The 19,830-nt window shown below is 41.7% G+C and overlaps 1 protein-coding gene across 2 annotated transcripts; it reads left to right on the forward strand.

The window, feature by feature from the left end:
* Positions 1-257: 257 nt before the first annotated feature.
* Positions 258-3,839, forward strand: IRS1 (insulin receptor substrate 1). 2 transcript variants are annotated; one of them, XM_077826647.1, is made up of 2 exons: positions 258-2,471; positions 2,514-3,839. In XM_077826647.1, the coding sequence occupies exons 1-2, from the start codon at positions 264-266 to the stop codon at positions 3,837-3,839; spliced, it is 3,534 nt and encodes a 1,177-aa protein (XP_077682773.1). In that variant the 5' UTR covers positions 258-263. The 2 variants fall into 2 exon arrangements, with proteins under 2 accessions (XP_077682773.1, XP_077682771.1); XM_077826645.1 differs by having other exon boundaries at positions 258-3,839.
* Positions 3,840-19,830: the final 15,991 nt, after the last annotated feature.

A 19,830-nucleotide genomic window follows, 5' to 3' on the forward strand; every position in this document is an offset into this window, starting at 1 on the left:
GTGATTTGGGCATAAACAGCAATATAAAGGCTGCTGTGGTGCTGGAAGCTGCCTCTGCCACTGAACAGCTGCTCTCACCCTGCCAGTATCCCCTCCCCCCATCCCGTTTTGGAGAGGGGATTCCGAGCTAGTTTGCTTTTTTATTGTGATTGTTGTTGCATGAATTGTATTTTAAGAGGTGTTTTTTTCCTGCATTGCTTGGCAGTTTTGGGGGCCTGTGGGCTGATAGCTGCCATAAAAGCACCACCACCTCTCCTTCCACCATGGCTAGCCCCACGGATAATAACGAGGGCTTCTTCTCAGATGTCAGGAAGGTGGGTTACTTGCGCAAACCCAAAAGCATGCATAAACGCTTCTTCGTGCTGAGGGCAGCCAGCGAGTCAGGACCTGCCCGGCTGGAGTACTATGAGAATGAGAAGAAATGGAGACATAAGTCAGGAGCCCCCAAGCGTTCCATCCCACTGGAGAGCTGCTTCAACATCAATAAACGGGCAGACTCCAAGAACAAGCACCTAGTGGCCCTCTATACCAAGGATGAGCACTTTGCCATTGCAGCTGACAGTGAGCTTGAGCAGGAGAGCTGGTACCAAGCCTTGCTGCAGTTGCACAATCGGGCCAAGGGCCACCACCACCTCCATCATCACCGCCACCACCACCACCACCACCACAGTGATGTCTCTTTTGGGGGTGGCAGTGCAGGACTGGGGGAGGCAGGTGACGATAGCTATGGCGAGGTGGTCCCTGGCCCAGCTTTCAAGGAGGTTTGGCAAGTGATCCTGAAACCTAAAGGTCTGGGCCAGACAAAGAACCTGATCGGCATCTACCGCCTGTGCCTGACCAACAAAACCATCAGCTTCGTGAAGCTGAACTCAGATGCAGCTGCTGTGGTACTGCAGCTGCTCAACATCCGCCGCTGTGGCCATTCAGAGAACTTCTTTTTCATTGAGGTGGGGCGCTCTGCGGTGACTGGGCCTGGTGAGTTCTGGATGCAGGTGGATGATTCGGTGGTGGCACAGAACATGCATGAGACCATCCTGGAGGCCATGCGGGCCATGAGTGAGGAATTCCGGCCCCGCAGCAAGAGCCAGTCCTCCTCCAACTGCTCCAATCCCATCTCTGTGCCCCTCCGCAGCAGACACCATGTCAACAACCCCCCACCCAGCCAGGTGGGGCTCAGTCGCAGGTCCAGGACTGAGAGCGTGACTGCTACCTCCCCTGCTGGGGGTGGTGGAGGAGGAACAGGGGGCAAACCCAGCTCTTTCCGAGTCAGAGCTTCTAGTGATGGGGAAGGAACTATGTCCAGGCCTGCCTCTGTGGATGGTAGCCCAGTAAGTCCCAGTGCCAACCGGACCCATTCACATCGGCATCGTGGCAACTCCAGGCTTCACCCTCCACTCAACCACAGTCGCTCCATCCCAATGCCTTCTTCACGCTGTTCCCCCTCAGCCACCAGCCCAGTCAGCCTGTCATCCAGCAGCACCAGTGGCCATGGCTCCACCTCAGACTGCCTCTTCCCACGCAGGTCCAGCGCTTCTGTATCAGGCTCCCCCAGTGATGGTGGTTTCATCTCCTCTGACGAATATGGCTCCAGCCCCTGCGATTTCCGCAGCTCTTTTCGCAGTGTAACTCCAGACTCTCTGGGTCACACACCGCCAGCACGGGGTGATGAGGAGCTCAACAACTACATCTGTATGGGGGGCAAGGCTGCCTCATCCTGCAGCTTGGCGGCTCCCAATGGCCACTTCATCCCTCGCAGTTGCCACCCACAGCATCACCAGTGCCGCTATCCTGGCACCCCATGCTGCCCCCGGAGTGGTGGAGAGGAGGTAACTGACCTGGAGAAGGGCTTCAGGAAGCGGACTCACTCTGCAGGCACCTCCCCCACCATCTCCCACCAGAAGACACCCTCACAGTCTTCGGTGGCCTCCATTGAGGAATACACGGAAATGCTGCCTTCCTACCCTTGTGGTGGCAACCGGCTGCCCTCCTACCGGCACTCTGCCTTTGTGCCCACTCATTCCTATCCTGAGGAGCATTTGGAGATGCACCATCTGGAGGGCAGCCACCACCGGACCAACCCCACCCCACACACTGATGATGGCTACATGCCGATGTCACCTGGGGTGGCCCCTGTGCCCAGCAGTGGTGGCGCTCCCAAAGGCGGCGACTATATGCCCATGAGCCCCAAGAGCGTGTCAGCCCCACAGCAGATCATCAACCCTGGCCGGGGAGGTCGCCACGCCCAAGCCATGGTGGACTCCAATGGGTACATGATGATGTCCCCTAGTGGCAGCTGTTCACCTGAAGGTGGTCCCACCGGCTATGGCAAAATATGGACGAACGGGGCTGGCCACCACCCAAAGCTCTCGGTGGACAGCAGCGAAGGGAAGCTCCCCTGCAGCGGCAGTGACTACATCAACATGTCCCCAGCCAGCGGCTCCGCCACCAGCACCCCCCCGGACTGCTACTTCGCCAGTTCGGGGCCGCCGGGCGCGGAGGAGGGCGCGGCGCAGGGCCCGGCCCAGCCCCCACACAAGCCCATCTACTCCTACTTCTCCCTGCCGCGCTCCTTCAAACACGTGCAGCGCAGGGCAGCCGAGGAGAGCGGCCCCCAGCTGCGCATCTCCCTCAGCTCCGGCCGCTTGCTCTACGCCGCGGAGGACTCGTCCTCTTCCACCAGCAGCGACAGCCTCGGGGGAGGCGGGGGCCAAGAGGGCGCCGGCGGTCCCTACCAGGCGCAGCCCCCGCCGCAGCCTACCCGTCAGGCGGCCGCGCAGAGCAGGAGCCGCCTGACCAGACCCACCCGCTTGTCTCTGGACGGCCCCAAGGCCAGCACCCTGCCGCGGGCGCGGGAGCAGCCCCCGCTGCTGCTGCTGCCGCCGGAGCCCAAGAGCCCCGGCGAGTACGTGAACATTGAGTTCGTGGCCAGTGACAAGCCGGCTTTCCCGTCGGCCGCGCGGCCCCGAGGGGACGAAGTCTCCGAGTACATGAACATGGAGCTGGGCCCACCGCGGGCTGCCTGCCAAGCCGGCTTCGCGGCCGTACGGGCGGCAGCTGCGGCCCGGCCCGGCCGAGGAGCTGCTGCCCTCAGCAGCCGGGACTATGTGACTATGGAACAGGGGGGCGGTGTCGGGGGGCCCTGCCCGGGCTGCGGCGACCCCCCACCCCCCGCCCTCTTGCTCAATTACGCCGACATGCGGACGGGCCGCGCCGCTGCGGAGAACCCCCCCGCCGCCCCTGCCTCCGCCCAGGCGCAGCCGCCGCCGCCGCCGGCCGAGCTGGCAGCGGCGCCACCGCGCTCCTCCTCCCTGATAGGAGGCCCGGGGGTGAACAGCGCCTTCACCCGCGTCAGCCTCAGCCCCGGCCGCAACCAGAGCGCCAAGGTGATCCGCGCCGACCCGCAGGGGGGCCGCCGGCGGCACAGCTCCGAGACCTTCTCCTCCACCCCCAGCACCGCCCGCGGCACGGCGGGCAGCGGCGGCCTCAACGCGCCCTTGCTCTACGGGGCGGGGGGCGCCGAGGAGGTGAAACGCCACAGCTCGGCGTCCTTCGAGAACGTCTGGCTCCGGCCTGCCGCGGGGGAGCTGGGGGCGGCCGCCAGGAGGGAGCAGCAGCCCCTCGGGGCCGGGGGTGGCTTTGAGAACGGACTCAACTACATCGACCTGGACTTAGTGAAGGATTTTAATCAGCGTCGCCAACACCCCCAGGAGGGCACCTCTGTGTTGGGGGGCAGGCAGCCGCCGCCCAAAGCCCCTAATCAGCCTTGTGGGAGTAGCCACTCTAGCGACGATTTGAGTGCATATGCCAGCATCAGCTTCCAGAGGCGGGAGGACGTCTAATAGCTGGGCGGGAGCCAGAGAGAAGGTGAGTGAATGGGGGGGGGGGGGGGAGAGGCGTTTAAACGAGCAGAAACGCCCACTTAAAACTGAGCCCAAAGGGCTAGCAAAAATCAGGCACCTAGTTGGAGGTTGTTCAGACCACTGAACTGTGTTCTAAAGGGGTGGCTTAAGGTGCGGTCTGTACTGTTCTCTTGTTTTATTGGAACGTTGTTTTTCTCTTGTTCCTTTGCACGTTCACGTCCTACTCTCAAATAGAGCCCTTTAAGTGTGTGGAGTATTTGTTGAGGCGTGGGAAGAAGATCCAGGTTCACTCATTGAGTTAATCTTTTGATAGCTGTAGTTTCAAATTTTGCATAACTAAATTTTTGTGGGAAAGAATAGACCTAAATAGACCTAAGCATGGTCCCTAGTTAACAGATAGCAAAAATAGGTTGGATAAAGTCTGGAACGGTGATTAATCCTTTGAAGCTTATTCCTTCTAGAGGAAGTTTCTGTAATTAGATTGGTGTGGTGACTTTTGTAAACTAGATGGTATGTTCTTTGAACTGAAAATATTTTTTCTATGTGGGAAGTGTTTTGGAAAATATTGCAGCCACATCAAGTCTTAACTCAGAAGTGTTAAATGAATGTTTTGGTTCATTTTGGTTTTAAATATGCTATTGCTTCCAGAAGCAAAATTAGCATTTGACAGTGCCTCCTTGAATCGTGGATGCTTTTCAGACTTGACACACTGTAAGATTCTCCAAGTAAGGGGGAACGGGGTCTCATGTTTTGTGAAAAGTTATGGTGAGGTGGTTCACTCTGTGAAATCTGCTCGAATACTGTTGCTGAGATTAAATGCTTTTTAGTGTCACTTTTACCTCACTCCTTTAATCTTCAGGAATACATATTTTAAAACACCCAGTAAGTGGAGGGAGAGGGTGTGGGGGAGGGGATCTAAAAGAAAGGGGTGTGGTCTGTGTTGAACATGGGGGTGGGTATGGGATTCAGAAGCTCCTAGGTTCTAAATTTAGTGTGGTCAGTTATGATTCCTGTATCCATGTGCAAGCTAATTAACCTTTCTAACTCATTTTTCCCCATGTGTAAAATGTGTGTATCTACCTCACAGGGTGGCTGTGAGGATTAATTAGGTAATGTTTGCAAAGTGCTTTAAAGGAACTCTGATAGACTCTGTGTGTGTGTGTGTGTGTATAGGCATTTGTGTTTGATATTGATACTAAATATAATTTAGCAAAGCACAATTTTATAAGTATCTGCAAACTGCAGAAGAAGCAAATGGTGTAAATGGACTCTGATTATAAGCTTAAAATGTTTAAAAATGAACAAATTAAAAATAATCTAGTCAAAATTTGTCAGCCTGTTGTATTAAGATTGGCATTACAAGGTGTGCATAGGACAAAGAATATTTTTGCAACCAATGTGATGGATCTGCCAAATAGAAACTGAATACAAAGTGAAAAGGAGTACTTGTGGCACCTTAGAGACTAACCAATTTATTTGAGCATAAGCTTTCGTGAGCTGTAGCTAAGCTCACAAAAGCTTATGCTCAAATAAATTGGTTAGTCTCTAAGGTGCCACAAGTACTTCTTTTCTTTTTGCAAATACAGACTAACACGGCTGTTACTCTGAAACCTGAATACAAAGTGTTGATTTTTTAATAAAACGTTTTCTCCTCTAAGTATGTATTCCTGTACAATATTGATATTTTATACAACTAAGTTTTGCTCCAAGGTCTCTATTATGAATAGACAACTCCAGTCTAAATTTTAACACTCTTCCTGATCTCTGCAGTTTTTCATGTATTTAACTCCTAACAATCACTGTACAGTGAATGGTGAACCTTTACAACAACATAGTTGGACAAATAGTCAAATAGTATGAAACTGTAATAACACACCTATTCAGTGAATATTTTTATTGCTTCTTTGCTTAGTGTAAAGTACTAGCACCAGTGGGAGTGGATTTGATAAAAGATGTAACAATCAAATGTAGGATTTTCCTTTTACCTGAACTGGTGAGCCTAGTGTAGAAGTGTGAATCGCAAATACCTGGAACAAAAACCATACACCCTTTCCCATATTTGTTACTTTAACATTTGTAATTATCACTTATTTGAACAATGTATTATTAAGGTAGTCTTATTTTATCTTATCAGCATATGCTAGACTAGTCCTGCCTTTGGGCAGGATTTAAAATTTGGCAAGGGTATTGCTGTAGTGTCAAGGGGTGTGTGCCTTTTGCCTTTCCTGAAAAAATCTGCTCAACATTGGCTATGTTGTAGGTTTCTGAAAAATCTGTTTACTAAACACGAAGTTGTAGAGGCTGACAGCTAAATGACTTCTCTGCAGATTCCATCTGCATGGCGCATACTTCATTCCCACACAGATTCTGTGGGTGATCTGGTTGTCCATGCACCATTTCCACAGAGTCAAGGGAGCATGCTCCATCCTGGAGCTGAGCTGGACTTTCCCTGAAATTCCTCCTTCTGGCTGCTGGGACTGCACTGGTCTGGCACTAAAAAAGAATTGAGGGCAGGGAGACACTCTCTCCTGTGCTTTCATTGTTCCCTTTGCTGGTGCCCCAGCGCTGAGAAGGAGGAAGCAACATGATCAGAATGCCGAGAGAGGATCAGATGGATGAGAAGAGGTTGGGGCTAGACTGGAGGAGATATGAGCTGGGTGTGGCTCAGGGAGGAGGGAGGGGGAAGGAGGCAGGGCAGGGGATAGAGATGAGAAGGACAGAGACAAGTTTATGCAACCTTTATTTGGCTCCCTGGTTCATATGCATTATGATATCTTTAAGCCCCAAAATTGGCAAAAAGTTATATACATGATTGCATTTTATATATATATATATATATATATTTATTTATTTCATAGGACACCTTTCATCCCCAAAAGATTTAAACTACTTGGGCAGATTTTATTTATCTAGACCAAAATATTTTGTTGTCTCAGCTTGTCAGATCAGGACTTTCCAGCTTCTCGTTAGCAGAATAAATGTGTGCCACCTTACCACAACCGTTCTCCCTCCCCCCCTCCCCCCAAGCCATGCATGTTATGCACATTTAAGGATATTGAAACATCTTCCATTCTGTGTCTCCATCAAAAAATCAGTTCTGCCCCCTCTAATAGATTTCCCCCTGAACAAATCACTTGTTTCCAAATCTGTTCTGTTTCTCTGTCCTTCTTACCCCCATCCATATTCTTGTCCCCATACCTCTTTGCTGCTGCTGTCCCAAACCCTGCTGCTTTCCTGAGTTTACAGGGGGCCTCAAACTCTTTAATTGTTTCTCAACACCAGGGTCCTCTGCTTCTTGCTCCTCTCCCAGCCTGTTAAAGGATCAGCAGTTTAAATTCCACCCTGTTCCTTGAGTTCCTTTACAGTGGTTCCAGCTGCTCTAATCCTTCCTTCCTTCCTTCCTTAGAAAGAACTTCTAGTGCTTCGGATACTCCTCTCCCCCCCACCCCCCGTTTCCCCCCTCCTTTCTAGAGAAGGAGCCTGTAGTTCTGTGATTGCACTTACTAGCAACCTTGGTGAGCTGACATGCAATTTTTAAGACCCATGCCAGACAACTACATTCCTTCCCTCCTCCTCCCCCCCCAGTCTTTCCTCTTCTCTTCCTGCGTTATGGGAAAAGAGAGTTCTTGCTTTCTCTCTGTGCTCTTGATAATGAACAGTAATCTATTGTGCTCTTGGAAAGGAGCAGTAATCTATTTGTGTATGTACCACTCTTAGATTTTCTCTTTTCTGTGTCCTGCCTTTTCTGGTAGCTGTAAACTCTGGTATAGTGAAACTGACAAGATTCTTGTAAGTTTCACTTGGCTTCTCCTGGGATTTCTCAGTGCAGAATTAGCTGAGGTATCTACTTCTTCCAGTGCTTCTGGTATGGTATTTAGGAGGCTCTCACAGTTGGCAACATTACGAAGATGAGCAATTGATAGTAGATGATCTGAATACAGAGTCACAAAATATTTGAAGTATGACACCATCTTGAAATTCTCATGTAATATGCTAAGAAATTTTCAAATACCTCTTTTTCTCTAACTTGCAGTTAAAATAGCTTTATAGCTTTCTTCTAAGTTTACTTTATAATTTAAAAAACTTTGTGGACTTAAGAAATTACTTTAAAAATGTGACAGATTTATCTACATGCAATTAAAAAAACTGAAGCACTTCAAAAGACAAAAGATTCAGAAGCCTCTAGCTCTGCGGGAGCAGTAAGTTGAACATCAGCAAGATATGGAAGTTATACATGCTACAGCAGTATTATTATAGACTAACTAGGGTGTTTCATACTGTATGTACATATTGTTTTTGTCCTCAACTAATTATCTGCTAAAACCTAGACTGTGTCACTGTGTGCTTGCAGTGTGTTAAATTATTAGTATATTCTGCACTCTTTAAATACTTTATTCATAATTCAAACTGCAGACCTATTCCTTTAATGTAATTACTGTAGATACATTAAACAGTTAGCCTGGACTTCTGACTTACATGGCAGTTTTAGGAAAATTGCTTTCAAGATTTTTCTCTCTGGTTAAATTGGGACTGTGTAATAAGACACCAAGTAGGCAATAAAATAGCATCCCGTGACACGTAGGTTTTGTATTCAGTCAGTATTAAAATAACATTTAGGATCATGTTTAAATTAGAAAAACAAACAAGAAATTCAAAGTTAAGGATGACACTCCTTTTTAGCTGGTGATTGTAAAAAGAACATGTGTGTTCTGGGTTGGTTTTAAACATTTAACAGCTGGGATGTAGAACCCTAAAGAACATATGTGACCAACACCTGTGGAGTTGGAATGTAATCTGACCAAGATCTTCAGTGTATTCTTTTACTTGTATAACTTACGGGATGCAGCCTGGTGAACAGCTGAACTTGAAAATTTCAATTAGGAACATACAGTTTATAATGGTTTTGCAAAAATTTGATTACAACCACTGAGGCTAATTAAATCCAGATCTGAATATCCTTTTGATAAAGTTACTGTGACTCTGTGTGTGTGTGCGTGTGCACGCATGCACGCCTGTGTAAAGGAAGGGAATTATTTTTTTACGTTTCAAAACAGACTAAATTAATTCAGTATTTGTAGAAACTTTTTAAAAATAAAGTCTGGAACAGTCTTAAATTCAAATTTCTGTTTTTCATGACATTCAGGTGAAATTTTTTTTTTTTTTTGTTTTCAAAACTAATTAGCTTTTGGACCTAGATTTTGGGTACCAAGTTTCATCTAGATCTTTGATTTGAAAATCAAGGAAGGTGGAACTCGAAATAGAAAAGCTGCCGGTCTGTAAGATTTGGATGCCATGGATAATTTTGAAAAATGTTCACAGTAAAAGTCATTACACTTTGATAAATTCATTCATTTATATTTTTCTTTCCCCCTCCTTCATTACTTAGGATAGCTTACTTTGGAAAATAGGCTTTCTTAGAGTACCTGCTTCCTACTTATCACAGAATCCCATTCACATTGTTATGCATCCTATTGTCCTGAGTGAGGGGAGCAGGATTTTTCCACTTGCTCTTTTGTCCTGTGCTCTTTGTCATTGCACTTGAATGCTGTGATTATATAATACACAGAACCCTGTTTGTTAACATTGGACTTTAAGTACAGAATAAGCATGGATGAATAACTCCTTGAGCAACAAGGATCTTGTTGTCATGTAAACATCCTCTTAGTAAAAAAGAATAATAGTCACACTGATTTTTAAATTGCACTTTTTTTCTTCCAGTTTTTCATTTTAGCTTTTTTTCTTTACACTGTGTTACTGCTGGGACTACTATGATAAACCTGCTAGATGAAAAATCTTGATACATGCTAATTTAATTATTCATAGCCTGCATTTATAATTAGATCCCCTTTAAACTATTTAATTTAAAGGGTAGCTCATAAAAAGAAAAACTCAAATTGCAAAATGGTTGTGACTTATTATTACAATAAATCTTCTCTTACATTTTATGGCAAGAGTTGAAATACAAATAACTATGGTTACAATTCCAGGTTGTCAGAATGCTGAAAACTGAAACTTGGTCTCTGAAATGTAGTCTGAAAGTGTACATGTTCACTAAACTGAATAGCATTAATTCTCTTTTTAATTGTTCCTTGTTTTGGTAAATTGATGATTTTGATGATAAACAATTACAGCAGTTTGAATGTTACAAAATAGCAGTGGTGAAGAGGAGGGTCTTGTGTAATACCTCTTTTGATCTATTTAAATATGATGGGAAACTGAACAAAAACAGAGGTGTGACTAGATAAAGGAGATTTAAATAAGCCTGACACTCTTAACTAAAAGATGACTTGATATGTATTCTCTCTGATCATGCTTGATATATCTAGGTCACATTCTCTGAAGACTGTCATTAGAGATTTAAACTTGAGTCATTGGAAAGTGCTGTGTTCTTCACAATAATTCACTATGGGGTTGGGAGGACAGTGAAAAGTGTGTGTATGGAACTGTTAATCATAATATGAGATTCTCACTAAAAACCTAATGTTTTAGTATTTGAATTGTAATATTGATTAAATCTTCTTGCTAGTAGTGCATAATAAGTTTGCCTGTATATATTCTGTCAGCTGCCTTTAAAATTCTGTTGTATGCAGTCTAGTTGTAGCTGTGTCGGTCCCAGGATATTAGAAAGGCAAGGGGGTGAGGTAATATCCCTCATTCAGAAATTAGGTACATAATCTGTGCATGCAAAAACTGATGTGCTTAATACAAGAATGGAAACACCTCACATTCGCAGAAGTATTGTAGACATTTATTTATGATGACTGCCTGCGCATGTGTTAAAAGCTGGAAAGATACAATCTGTGAGTTCTTAAGACCACACCCCCAATTTGATTTATGTCTTGTTTGCTTTTATCTAGATTTATTTATTTTTTTCAACTGCTATGTGGGTGGATGTTTCTAAGTCATAGGAATTCTGAAATCTGCAATCAGCATCACCAAAGGTTTCTTTGAAGCAGTGAATTTCAAGAAAAGAAGGTGTGTGTGTGTGGGGGGAGGGGGGGAAGGTAGCCACCTCTCAACCTCAGACATCTTCTTGGACTCCAGTTCGAAGCCTGATCACACAAACTCAACAAGAGAGCTGCTCTGTTTAACTCAACTGCTTCTTGCAGCATGGGAGGAAAAAATGAACCAAAAAATGAGGCAGGAATTAGAAGTTCTAACAATACATCCTCTCACAGGAATGGGGAAGGGAATTGAGAGAGACACCAGTGTCATCAGATATACTCTTATTAATTTAGGATTATTTTTTTTTAAGTCTACTGATACTTATTTTGTTTCTAGCTCTGTAAGAGACATGTCCAGAAGCAGCTTTCCAGATCAGCAGTTTTAGCATCTATGGCATGCGTTTTTGGAGAGTCTCCTTTTTTAGTCAATAATAAAAAGGAGTCCTACATGTTGTTGTTGAAGATTTTTTGAAGATCCACAGTCTGTTTCAATGCAAACTTAACCTCCACAACCTTCTCTCTTCAAGGAATGAAATAGCCCTCTGCCCTGTGTTTTTTTTACTGAAGAAGAAGCGGGGGAAGGTTCTTGATCTTTTGTAGTTCTGCTAGGGCCTGATCTGACTTGCTCTGAAGTCTCTTGGAGTCTTTCCATTGAAGTCAGTGGAAGTTGGATTGTGTCCTTAATGACAGTTGGTGTCACTTGGAGAAAGATTTTTGCATGTACTCTTCCTCTCTTCCCCTTTAGAAATGAAATCTGATAAGGGAGTGTCTAAGTGGTTGTGGTAAGTATTCCTAATGCTTGCCTAGGTTTTGTTTGTTTCAGAGGGGTGCAATAAGTGACTCATCAGTAATAATTCTCAAGTCAAGCTCTAGAGAACATGTGAAAATGATGATTTTTGTACTGTGGAAGAATCAGGATGAATTGATTACTGTTTTTTTTTTTTTTTTTTGTTTAAATCAGCAAGTAGCGAACCCTTGATTTAAATAATTAGTTTTGCTTTTGTATTTCAGTCATTTTACATAAGGGCGGTTGATTTCTCATTGGTTGGTAACCATTAAAACGTATTGATTTGCAACTAAGCATTTACCTCTGCACCAGTTTTGGTACTACTTGCTCACCAGGGGGATACTCTGTATCTGTACGCATCTAAGCAGTTATATAGCCTTAAAATTATGTATTCCGATTTGTGACTGACTTTTTTATTATGTTAGAAATGGTGAATGATGCATTTCTTACTACAATAAGTTTTTACTTTCGATTTGTGTCAAGCTGCATTTGGATGGAAATTTTAGCTCTCTATTAAAAATGCACTAAAATAGCATTTTTAACTAGCCTTATTTAACTAGTAAACAGTGTTAAATGCACTAGATGCAGGGTGGTTTAGCCATGTCGGTTCCAGGATATGAGAGAGACAAGGTGTGTGAGGTACTGTAATATCTTTTATTGGACCAACTTCTGTTGGTGAGAGACACAAGCTTTCTTAGCGACAGACAGGGTGGATTTGATTTAAATCACTAGTCAGGAAGACTCGATTTTAATCATGGATTTCTATATAAAAGTGCATTGTTGTTGGTTATTATAACCTTAGTACATATTCTTTACAACTGAGCTAGATGTAGGTTTCATTTTTAGAAGGTACACACTATACATTTTTAAAGTGATTTATTTTGAAAACTTTTCAGATTAGTTTTACAGCTGTATCAGAAAATGAATGATTGGTTATTTCATTTACCAAAGGTAATTGAAGAAGATATTTATGAAGTCTTTAGGAGGTGAACCATCTCCAATTCAACAAGTTAATCATTAATATTTGGAGGATTTTCTTGCCATGCTGTATTAAGAGGAGAACATCACCAGACAGACATTTAAATTTTTATTTAACTAAAACAACGTTATGTATTCATGATTTTTTTTCTTCAACAGCAAACATATAATATTTTAACAAAACAAACGCATGAGTTTTTGAATTTAGTTAAACATTCCAGTTTTTTAAAATCAGGTTTGTTTTTGTTAAAATCGTTTAACTAAAATAATTAAATAAAATATTTAAAAAACCCAACCCAAATTAAATTGACTGTATCAGCCAGGTCAACATGAGAAACTTAAAATATTGGCTTCTACAGCTAACTCCGTCATCTTCACCTTCATTTTCCTGTTTTGTTCATAATTGGGAAAAGAACGAGCTTTCCTGCTTTTTCAGGTCCCAGATGATTTCTCAACTTGGAATGAATTAGTCCAAAGGAAGAAAATATTCTTTCTACACTGGCAGAAGAAGCTATTGCTGTTAAAAGTGAGATCACATCAACAGTGTCTGAATCAAAGTGCTTAAGTGACTTCCACCAGTTCACTGGTGTGACTTTCTTTAAAACATCATCAGCAAACATCTGTTTCTTGAATAGTTCTTATTCCCAAACTGGGTCTCTCTTATGGCCTGCTGCCATGGTAGGTTTTCCCTTCTAGTGGGAGAATGGTATGGTAGATCTCAAATCAGTGAAAGCTACATTCAGAAAGACCTCAAGACTTCTGGAATATATGCTGCTCAAACAATTTCACTTTTGTTTCTAGTGCCTGTCCCTCCCTTCTCACATTTATCTCCAGACTTCTTCTCCTTGTCCAGATCTATTCCGCCCCCAACCATCTTCTGTTCATTGATCTTTTTGAAACTTTGCACTTTTAGGGAGAGGTAAGGGATTGACTCTGTGTACACAAATTTGCAGAGGGACAATAGAGTTGAGGTCTGTTATTTCTTACTTCTATTTATTTACTTATTTGAAAACATTTTTGCTGTTAACAACATGTTACTTCTGGAGAGACAAATCCACAGTTTGAGAACTGCAAAACTAAGCATCTCTGAGGGTATCTTCTAGACTGAGCCCTGAGTCCCATTGGGTAGATAGAAAGATTAACCTAAACAATCTATACAGAAGCCCCTGGAACCCCATAAAATTTGGGTCCCTAATTCATGAATTATTGGAACTCATTTACAAAACTTTTCTTAAACATTACATGAATATATGGTCTCATACTATAGAATTAGAATTTATTATCCCTATTCTATGATGAGATATTTTTGAGCTATAATGTATCTTAATTAAAACGATCTTTAGATAGGTTTTTTCCTCAAAAAGCATTTTATCAAAAAAATCCAATTAAAATAAAGAAATCAGATTTTATTTTTTTATTTTATTTTTTTAAATCATTGAGTTTTATCCACCCTGGTGACCGAGTTTTCTTCCTTAGGTCTGGAAAAGGGACTTCTAGTGTCACACCAAAATGCAAGGCAGAACAGATTGCTTTAGGGTAAGTAGTTAGCACACATTGCATGGGATCATTCAAGGCATCTCAGCAGTCATAGGGCAAAAAGAGGGCATTAGTGGGTTATAGGTAGTTGTATTAAGCCATAAATCCAGTGTCTCTGAATGGAAGCAGAAGCTCTGTGTGGCTCAAAAGCTCTCTCTAACCAAAAGAAGCTGGTCCAATAAAGGATACTATTTCTCACCTACCTTGTCTCAGATGTACTGGATGAATTTATAAACAGTAAGTTGATCAAAACACATTTGTATTTTAAAACTGATTTCTTTAAGTATTGTCTGTAATTAATGAATGGAATTGATTGTTTCTGGTTATCATGTCCTTCAAGATTTTAGTACTAGTAGATCTCATCCTCTCACTCCTTATTTTTATTCATAGCTTGGAAGCAGAAAACAAGCTTTCCTGCTTTTTTAGCTCTCAATCAGTTTCTCAGATATTTGAATGAACTGGTGATTGAATTGAACTTGCTGAATAAAGTGAGATAAAGAAAATAGTCTCTGCACCTGGTAGCCTAAAGCTGGTGTAGGAGTTTGGATCCAGATGTGTAGCAAGTGACTTCATCCAGTTCAGTGCTCTGACTTTGTTTATAATATTGATAGCAAACGCATACTGCTTGAACATATTTTATTGAATGGTTTTAACAGATTATAAGGTTAGGCTTGAACATAGGTTGTCAATTTAAAATTGATTTTTTCAACATTTTTATTTTTAAAAAGAAATCTGATTAAATCTGATTTTTATTTAAAAATGGGTTTTTATCCACGTTGTATAAAATTAAGATATTCTATTTAAATTTCAATTTGTTTTGTGTTTAAAAATATTTTTCTAACTGTACATTTTTAAAATAATTTTGTTTATAAAAAAAAAAAAGAAAGCAAACCACGGCTTTACCACACAGAGCACAGCACAGACTGTTATATAGAAGGTCAGATAAGATGCTTAGAATGGTTTCTTCTGGCCTTCTTTCACAGAATCATTGGTTGTGTGTTTTTTTTTTTTTTTTTTAAAGAGGTTCCCACATTCCTTCACAAGCTATTGAACTTAGAGACATTCATGAAGTATTCAAGGGTGGATGGTGGCATCTCAGGAATTGCAGAAAAGACAAACATCCTGGTAGAAGGGAGGAAGAACCAAAAAGCCTTCTCAATAGAAAAGTTGAGGCATTCCTGAAGAGATCTGAGTGTGTGTTTGGTTCAAGCTTCAGGTTATTCCACTCATGCCTCTTGTGCTGTGGGTAGGTGTCTACAGAATTTTAAATGATCTTCAGAGGCGAAGAATGAGGGCTCTGACCCATCTGCAATGCTCTGTTTTATGGAGTATACTCTTTTTTGTTCATCTCTGATGCTACATTCAGAATAATACTTGGCCTCATTTTTGTCAGTGAGGAGAGTCTTATGGCTAAAACAGACAAATACAACAGACCAATCTTATAGCCTCTATAGTTGCCTTTCCTTTAAAAGAGGCTATTCTATGGAGAAGAGCCTTATCAATTCTGTTTATTTAAATGACTCAAACCAGAGCCTGCTTTAAGGGAAGCCCATTCAATGGGAATGGGTTCAAATCTCCTGGCAAAAGGGATCAAAACCTTCCCAATGAGAGAATAATCTTCAACTGATTTTAGTTCCTTTCATCCCTAGACAACAGGAAATCAGCCACAGGGAGCCCCTTCAGGTTTTAAGGGGCTGCTTGAAGGTCAGGAGGCACACGTGTAGAGCCTCACAGTCGGAGGGAGGCCAAGAAAAATAATTCATGTCTAGTCAAAGGTGATTCCCAATTAGTGGGTCCTGGAAGTTACTGGTTCAGGTATGCAGAAATACTTCATCAACTCTTTTTTCATTCAACTCACCCTGCTCCAAGATAAGCACAATATATCTGGGACAGCTAAACCATCCACTGACATAGAGGCCATCCTCCCAGTCCATTTATACCTCTGTCTGTGATTTTATCTTTCAGTGCAGGCTTTCACGTTAATATTTTATAGGCTGCAGTGTGTCTAGAATATTACAAGTTTCTGGAAAAAAAAAAAATGAAAACCAGGTTGCAATGATTTGGTACTGTCTTAATTCTCCCCTTCCCATGTGTGTGTCTGTCTCATCTCTAAAGTATGGATTAATTGTTTGCTACTTCACTGCAATGTCCTTTGGACTGATAGGGTGACATTTTATGGAAAAATGAAGTATTTTCTTATCTGAACCTCTTTCTGTTTTAGCTTCCACCTGTGCAGAGCACCCTATCTTAGGTTAGCTTATATTGATTGTTTCATCTTGTATTTGTTTTTAGTTTTGGAATTTAACTCTGAGGGTTTCCTTTCATACTGTGTGTCAGAATTTATGGCAGTAGCCAAGAGTGATTGGCCCAGCTGCTTCAGTAGTTGAATGGCATAGACGTGTTCTTCAGCTTGTGTCATTAGAAGAAAACAAATCTTACAGTTGAGTGTGTTTTGTTTTTGTTTTCTTTGAGATGGAGAGTGGGTTCGCTGCCTGAACCTTGTCTCCACTAAGATTTTTGCACAGAGATAGCTAACGATGTAGAAATACACCTCTTTTTTTTTTGTAGTGAAGACACAGATGCAGACTCTGAAATGAAACCATCTGGTGAAGGCACAACTCGCTTGTACTTTCATTCTCTAATCTTGATTTTCATTTCGCTTAGGCACTGCTTTGTTGAAATGACAATTTCATCTTCTGTCTCTGATATATAAATAAACTTTTTCTTTGTGATTTGTTCACTTTTCCTTTACAAAGTGTGGGCAGAATTGAATTCTTTCCCTTGTATTCCTCTGTGCTCTATTACATATTTTATCGAATGCTCGATTTATTGTTTCATGATGTGGATAATTAACGAGGCTGAGTTATTATTCTACAACTATTAATTAAACTGAGCTGATGAATATCTGATTTTCTTGTTAGAAGTAATAGGATGTGTGTATTTAATGCTAGCATATGTATACATCAAAGCAATACAAAATTTTAAATATAGGTAAGGGGACACTTCCCAACTTTTAAAAGCACATATTTGGGGGGGGGGGGGAAATGAGATTAAAAATCCTAGACTCCTAACTAAAGAGAAATTTTATCACTTCAGTTATTACAGTTCAAGAACCTCAAAAACAGTAAGCACATTTTATCACCTCTAGTTTTGTGTCTTACGCAGCCTTGCTCCATAACTGCAAAGTTATTTTGAGTAGGCTTACTTTCTTTTTAATAAATTTGTGGGTCTTTTTCCTAACTTCACAACAATATTCAAACTTAACAGAAAAGCAAATTGAAATATACAAAAAACTGCGCTGTTAGCAAGCAACATTTTAAAGTTTCTGTTTGTTCCAACATTTGTCAATATTTATGAAAAATAGTATTTTTAACTTTCATTGTTTAGGTTTGTAGATAAGTAATGGGCAATTAATAATTTGTTAATTTTATATGAAATGAAAACTGAGGAGGAAGAAAGAGATGAAAATACACGCCAACCCTTCTGTCCTCCTCTTACAGGTGCTCCCCCGACACTCCAATTTAATGAACAAAAGTTAAGAACACGCCCTCTGTAATCAGCATATGCAGTACTAAGTTGTGACTTACAGACATGTAAATGATTAAATATTTCAATCTTAAATGGGTTAACATTGCTGTTGGAGTTATTCTTAATGTTTCATTTTGATTATAATTTCAAGCAATTTAATCGTTCTGTTTTTTGTTTTTTTGTTGCTTTTTTTTTTAAAAGCCATACAAACCCAAGAACCCCCAAACACCTTAAATATTTTTCAACATGCAACTTGATCATCTAGCAAGTTTTTACAAGGGAAAAGCCTTTCAGAAGGTGTGCAGACAAGTAGCTAGGGTATGTTGTTTTTCAGGCCTTTGAACTAAGTTAGGAACGTGTTTCAAGATGGAAGAATGAATGGTTGTTTGCTGCCTTTAGCTTCAGGGCTTGAAAATCATGAGGCATGTTGTTGTGCCTTCAAAGCCTGTTTTGCATAAGCAAGATTTTTGGATAGAGTTTTGTATTATCAAGGACACAACAATAAACATTGAGCCACTCAATCTCACTTAATTGGTTGGTGATCAGAAATTTCATGCGTTTAAGGGCCCTACAAACTAGGGTACATCAATAAATGGATTTCAGTTGATCTATTGTATTAGGAAAAATCCCTCAGAACTAAGGGTTTATCTACGTGGAGAAATTTATATGAATAGTTATATTGCTATAGCCATACAGATATAACTCCCTGAATGGACACACTTATTCTGGAATAAGTGTCCTTTTCTCTGTTAGTTTGTCAGTTCCAGAGGAGGATGAGGTTTAAAAGGAAAAATATGAAACTCTGTCTTCTGGCTCTGTTTAGCTAGAGATGGCCATGGCCCATCTCAGATACGTCTGATCCCCCTGTACAAGATGGGTTGAGTGGAAGGGAGCAGGCTAGATTTGGGAATCATAGGCAGACAGATGGTGGTGGAATCCATGTGACCTCAATGCAGTCATCTAGGGATAAGGTAAGAAAGTGAAAAGGTACAGGTCAAGGACATAGCTCTATGGAAACCAAGTGGCAAAAGGAGATGAGAATGAGAAGGTTCCACTATAAGAAATTCCAAAAATGGTTGGAAGGGAAAATAGAGGAACCAAGGCTGGTCAGGACTGTGAAAGCCAAGGGAGGATGGTGTACAGGAGGAGTGATCCACAGTATTGAGGGCTGCTGGCAAACTGAAAGGTGAGAATAGAAAAGAGTTCCCGTGACTTGCCCAGGCAGAGATAGTTAGAAACCACTGTGTGAGAGCGGTTTGTCAGGAGTAGAAAGGACAGAAGCCAGGTTAAGAGGAATCCAAGCAGGGAGTTAGCAGAGAGGAATTTGGGGCCTAGTAGCTTCTATTTTCAGTGGATGCAAATGGTATTAATGGTTTAGATTAAACATAACGTTAGGTTAAACATTAAAAGTAGAAATAATTGGAGTACTTGAGATAATATTTTAGGAAATAGAGTAGTGAAAGGCATTAATGTGTAAAGAATGGTTAAAGAAGAAAACTGTACTGCAGTTACACAATCAGAAATGCCAGTGGTCCTTAAATTTTACCCTTTCTGAGAAAATATTTCTTTGGAAAGATCCATAAACAATTTTCTCTCTGTATAGGACACTTAGTGCTATAAAACAAAAATTGCTCATCTTGGGCCAGATGTTGATCTTGTGTGACTCATCATAGCCCAACTGAAGTCAGTTGAGCTAGGACAACTTTTCACCACCCAGGATCTGGCCCCTTAAACTTACAGTTTTCCATCATTTGTTTTCAATAAGCCATTACTAAAGTATTCTGTTTGAATTAATATTAAGTCCCAGTTTAATTTAATTGCAACTATATTATTAATGTTACAAAATGATCTGATTCAGTGTTAAATTTATCGCATAGCCTTGGGTATTTCATATTTGCAGAAAACTGTTCTCTTGAAGATTGACAGGATATTTGCTTTGTTTTGATGCAAGTTTGTTTACTTCTGTGCTTGCTACAGTAACACATCAGCTTTTTATTCTATAGTACTAGCAGATAGATCTTGGGATGTTAATTGCCTTTTACTGATTCAGGTCATACCTTAGCATTTGTATTTACGTTTAAAAAATCAAGAGCAAAAGATGATTATTAGTAGTATTGCTGTACACTTATTGTTTAGCAATAACTGTTAAAACACTGTTAAACCAGCTTTTGGGTTGAACTCATAATTTTGTTTTGAA

The sequence above is a fragment of the Eretmochelys imbricata genome, chromosome 9, assembly GCF_965152235.1.
Source record: "Eretmochelys imbricata isolate rEreImb1 chromosome 9, rEreImb1.hap1, whole genome shotgun sequence".
In the NCBI taxonomy this organism is placed as follows: domain Eukaryota; kingdom Metazoa; phylum Chordata; order Testudines; family Cheloniidae; genus Eretmochelys; species Eretmochelys imbricata.

Bases quoted from the DNA above. Each gene is read 5' to 3' on its own strand.
- IRS1 (XM_077826645.1), top strand. From the start codon at position 264: ATGGCTAGCCCCACGGATAATAACGAGGGCTTCTTCTCAGATGTCAGG.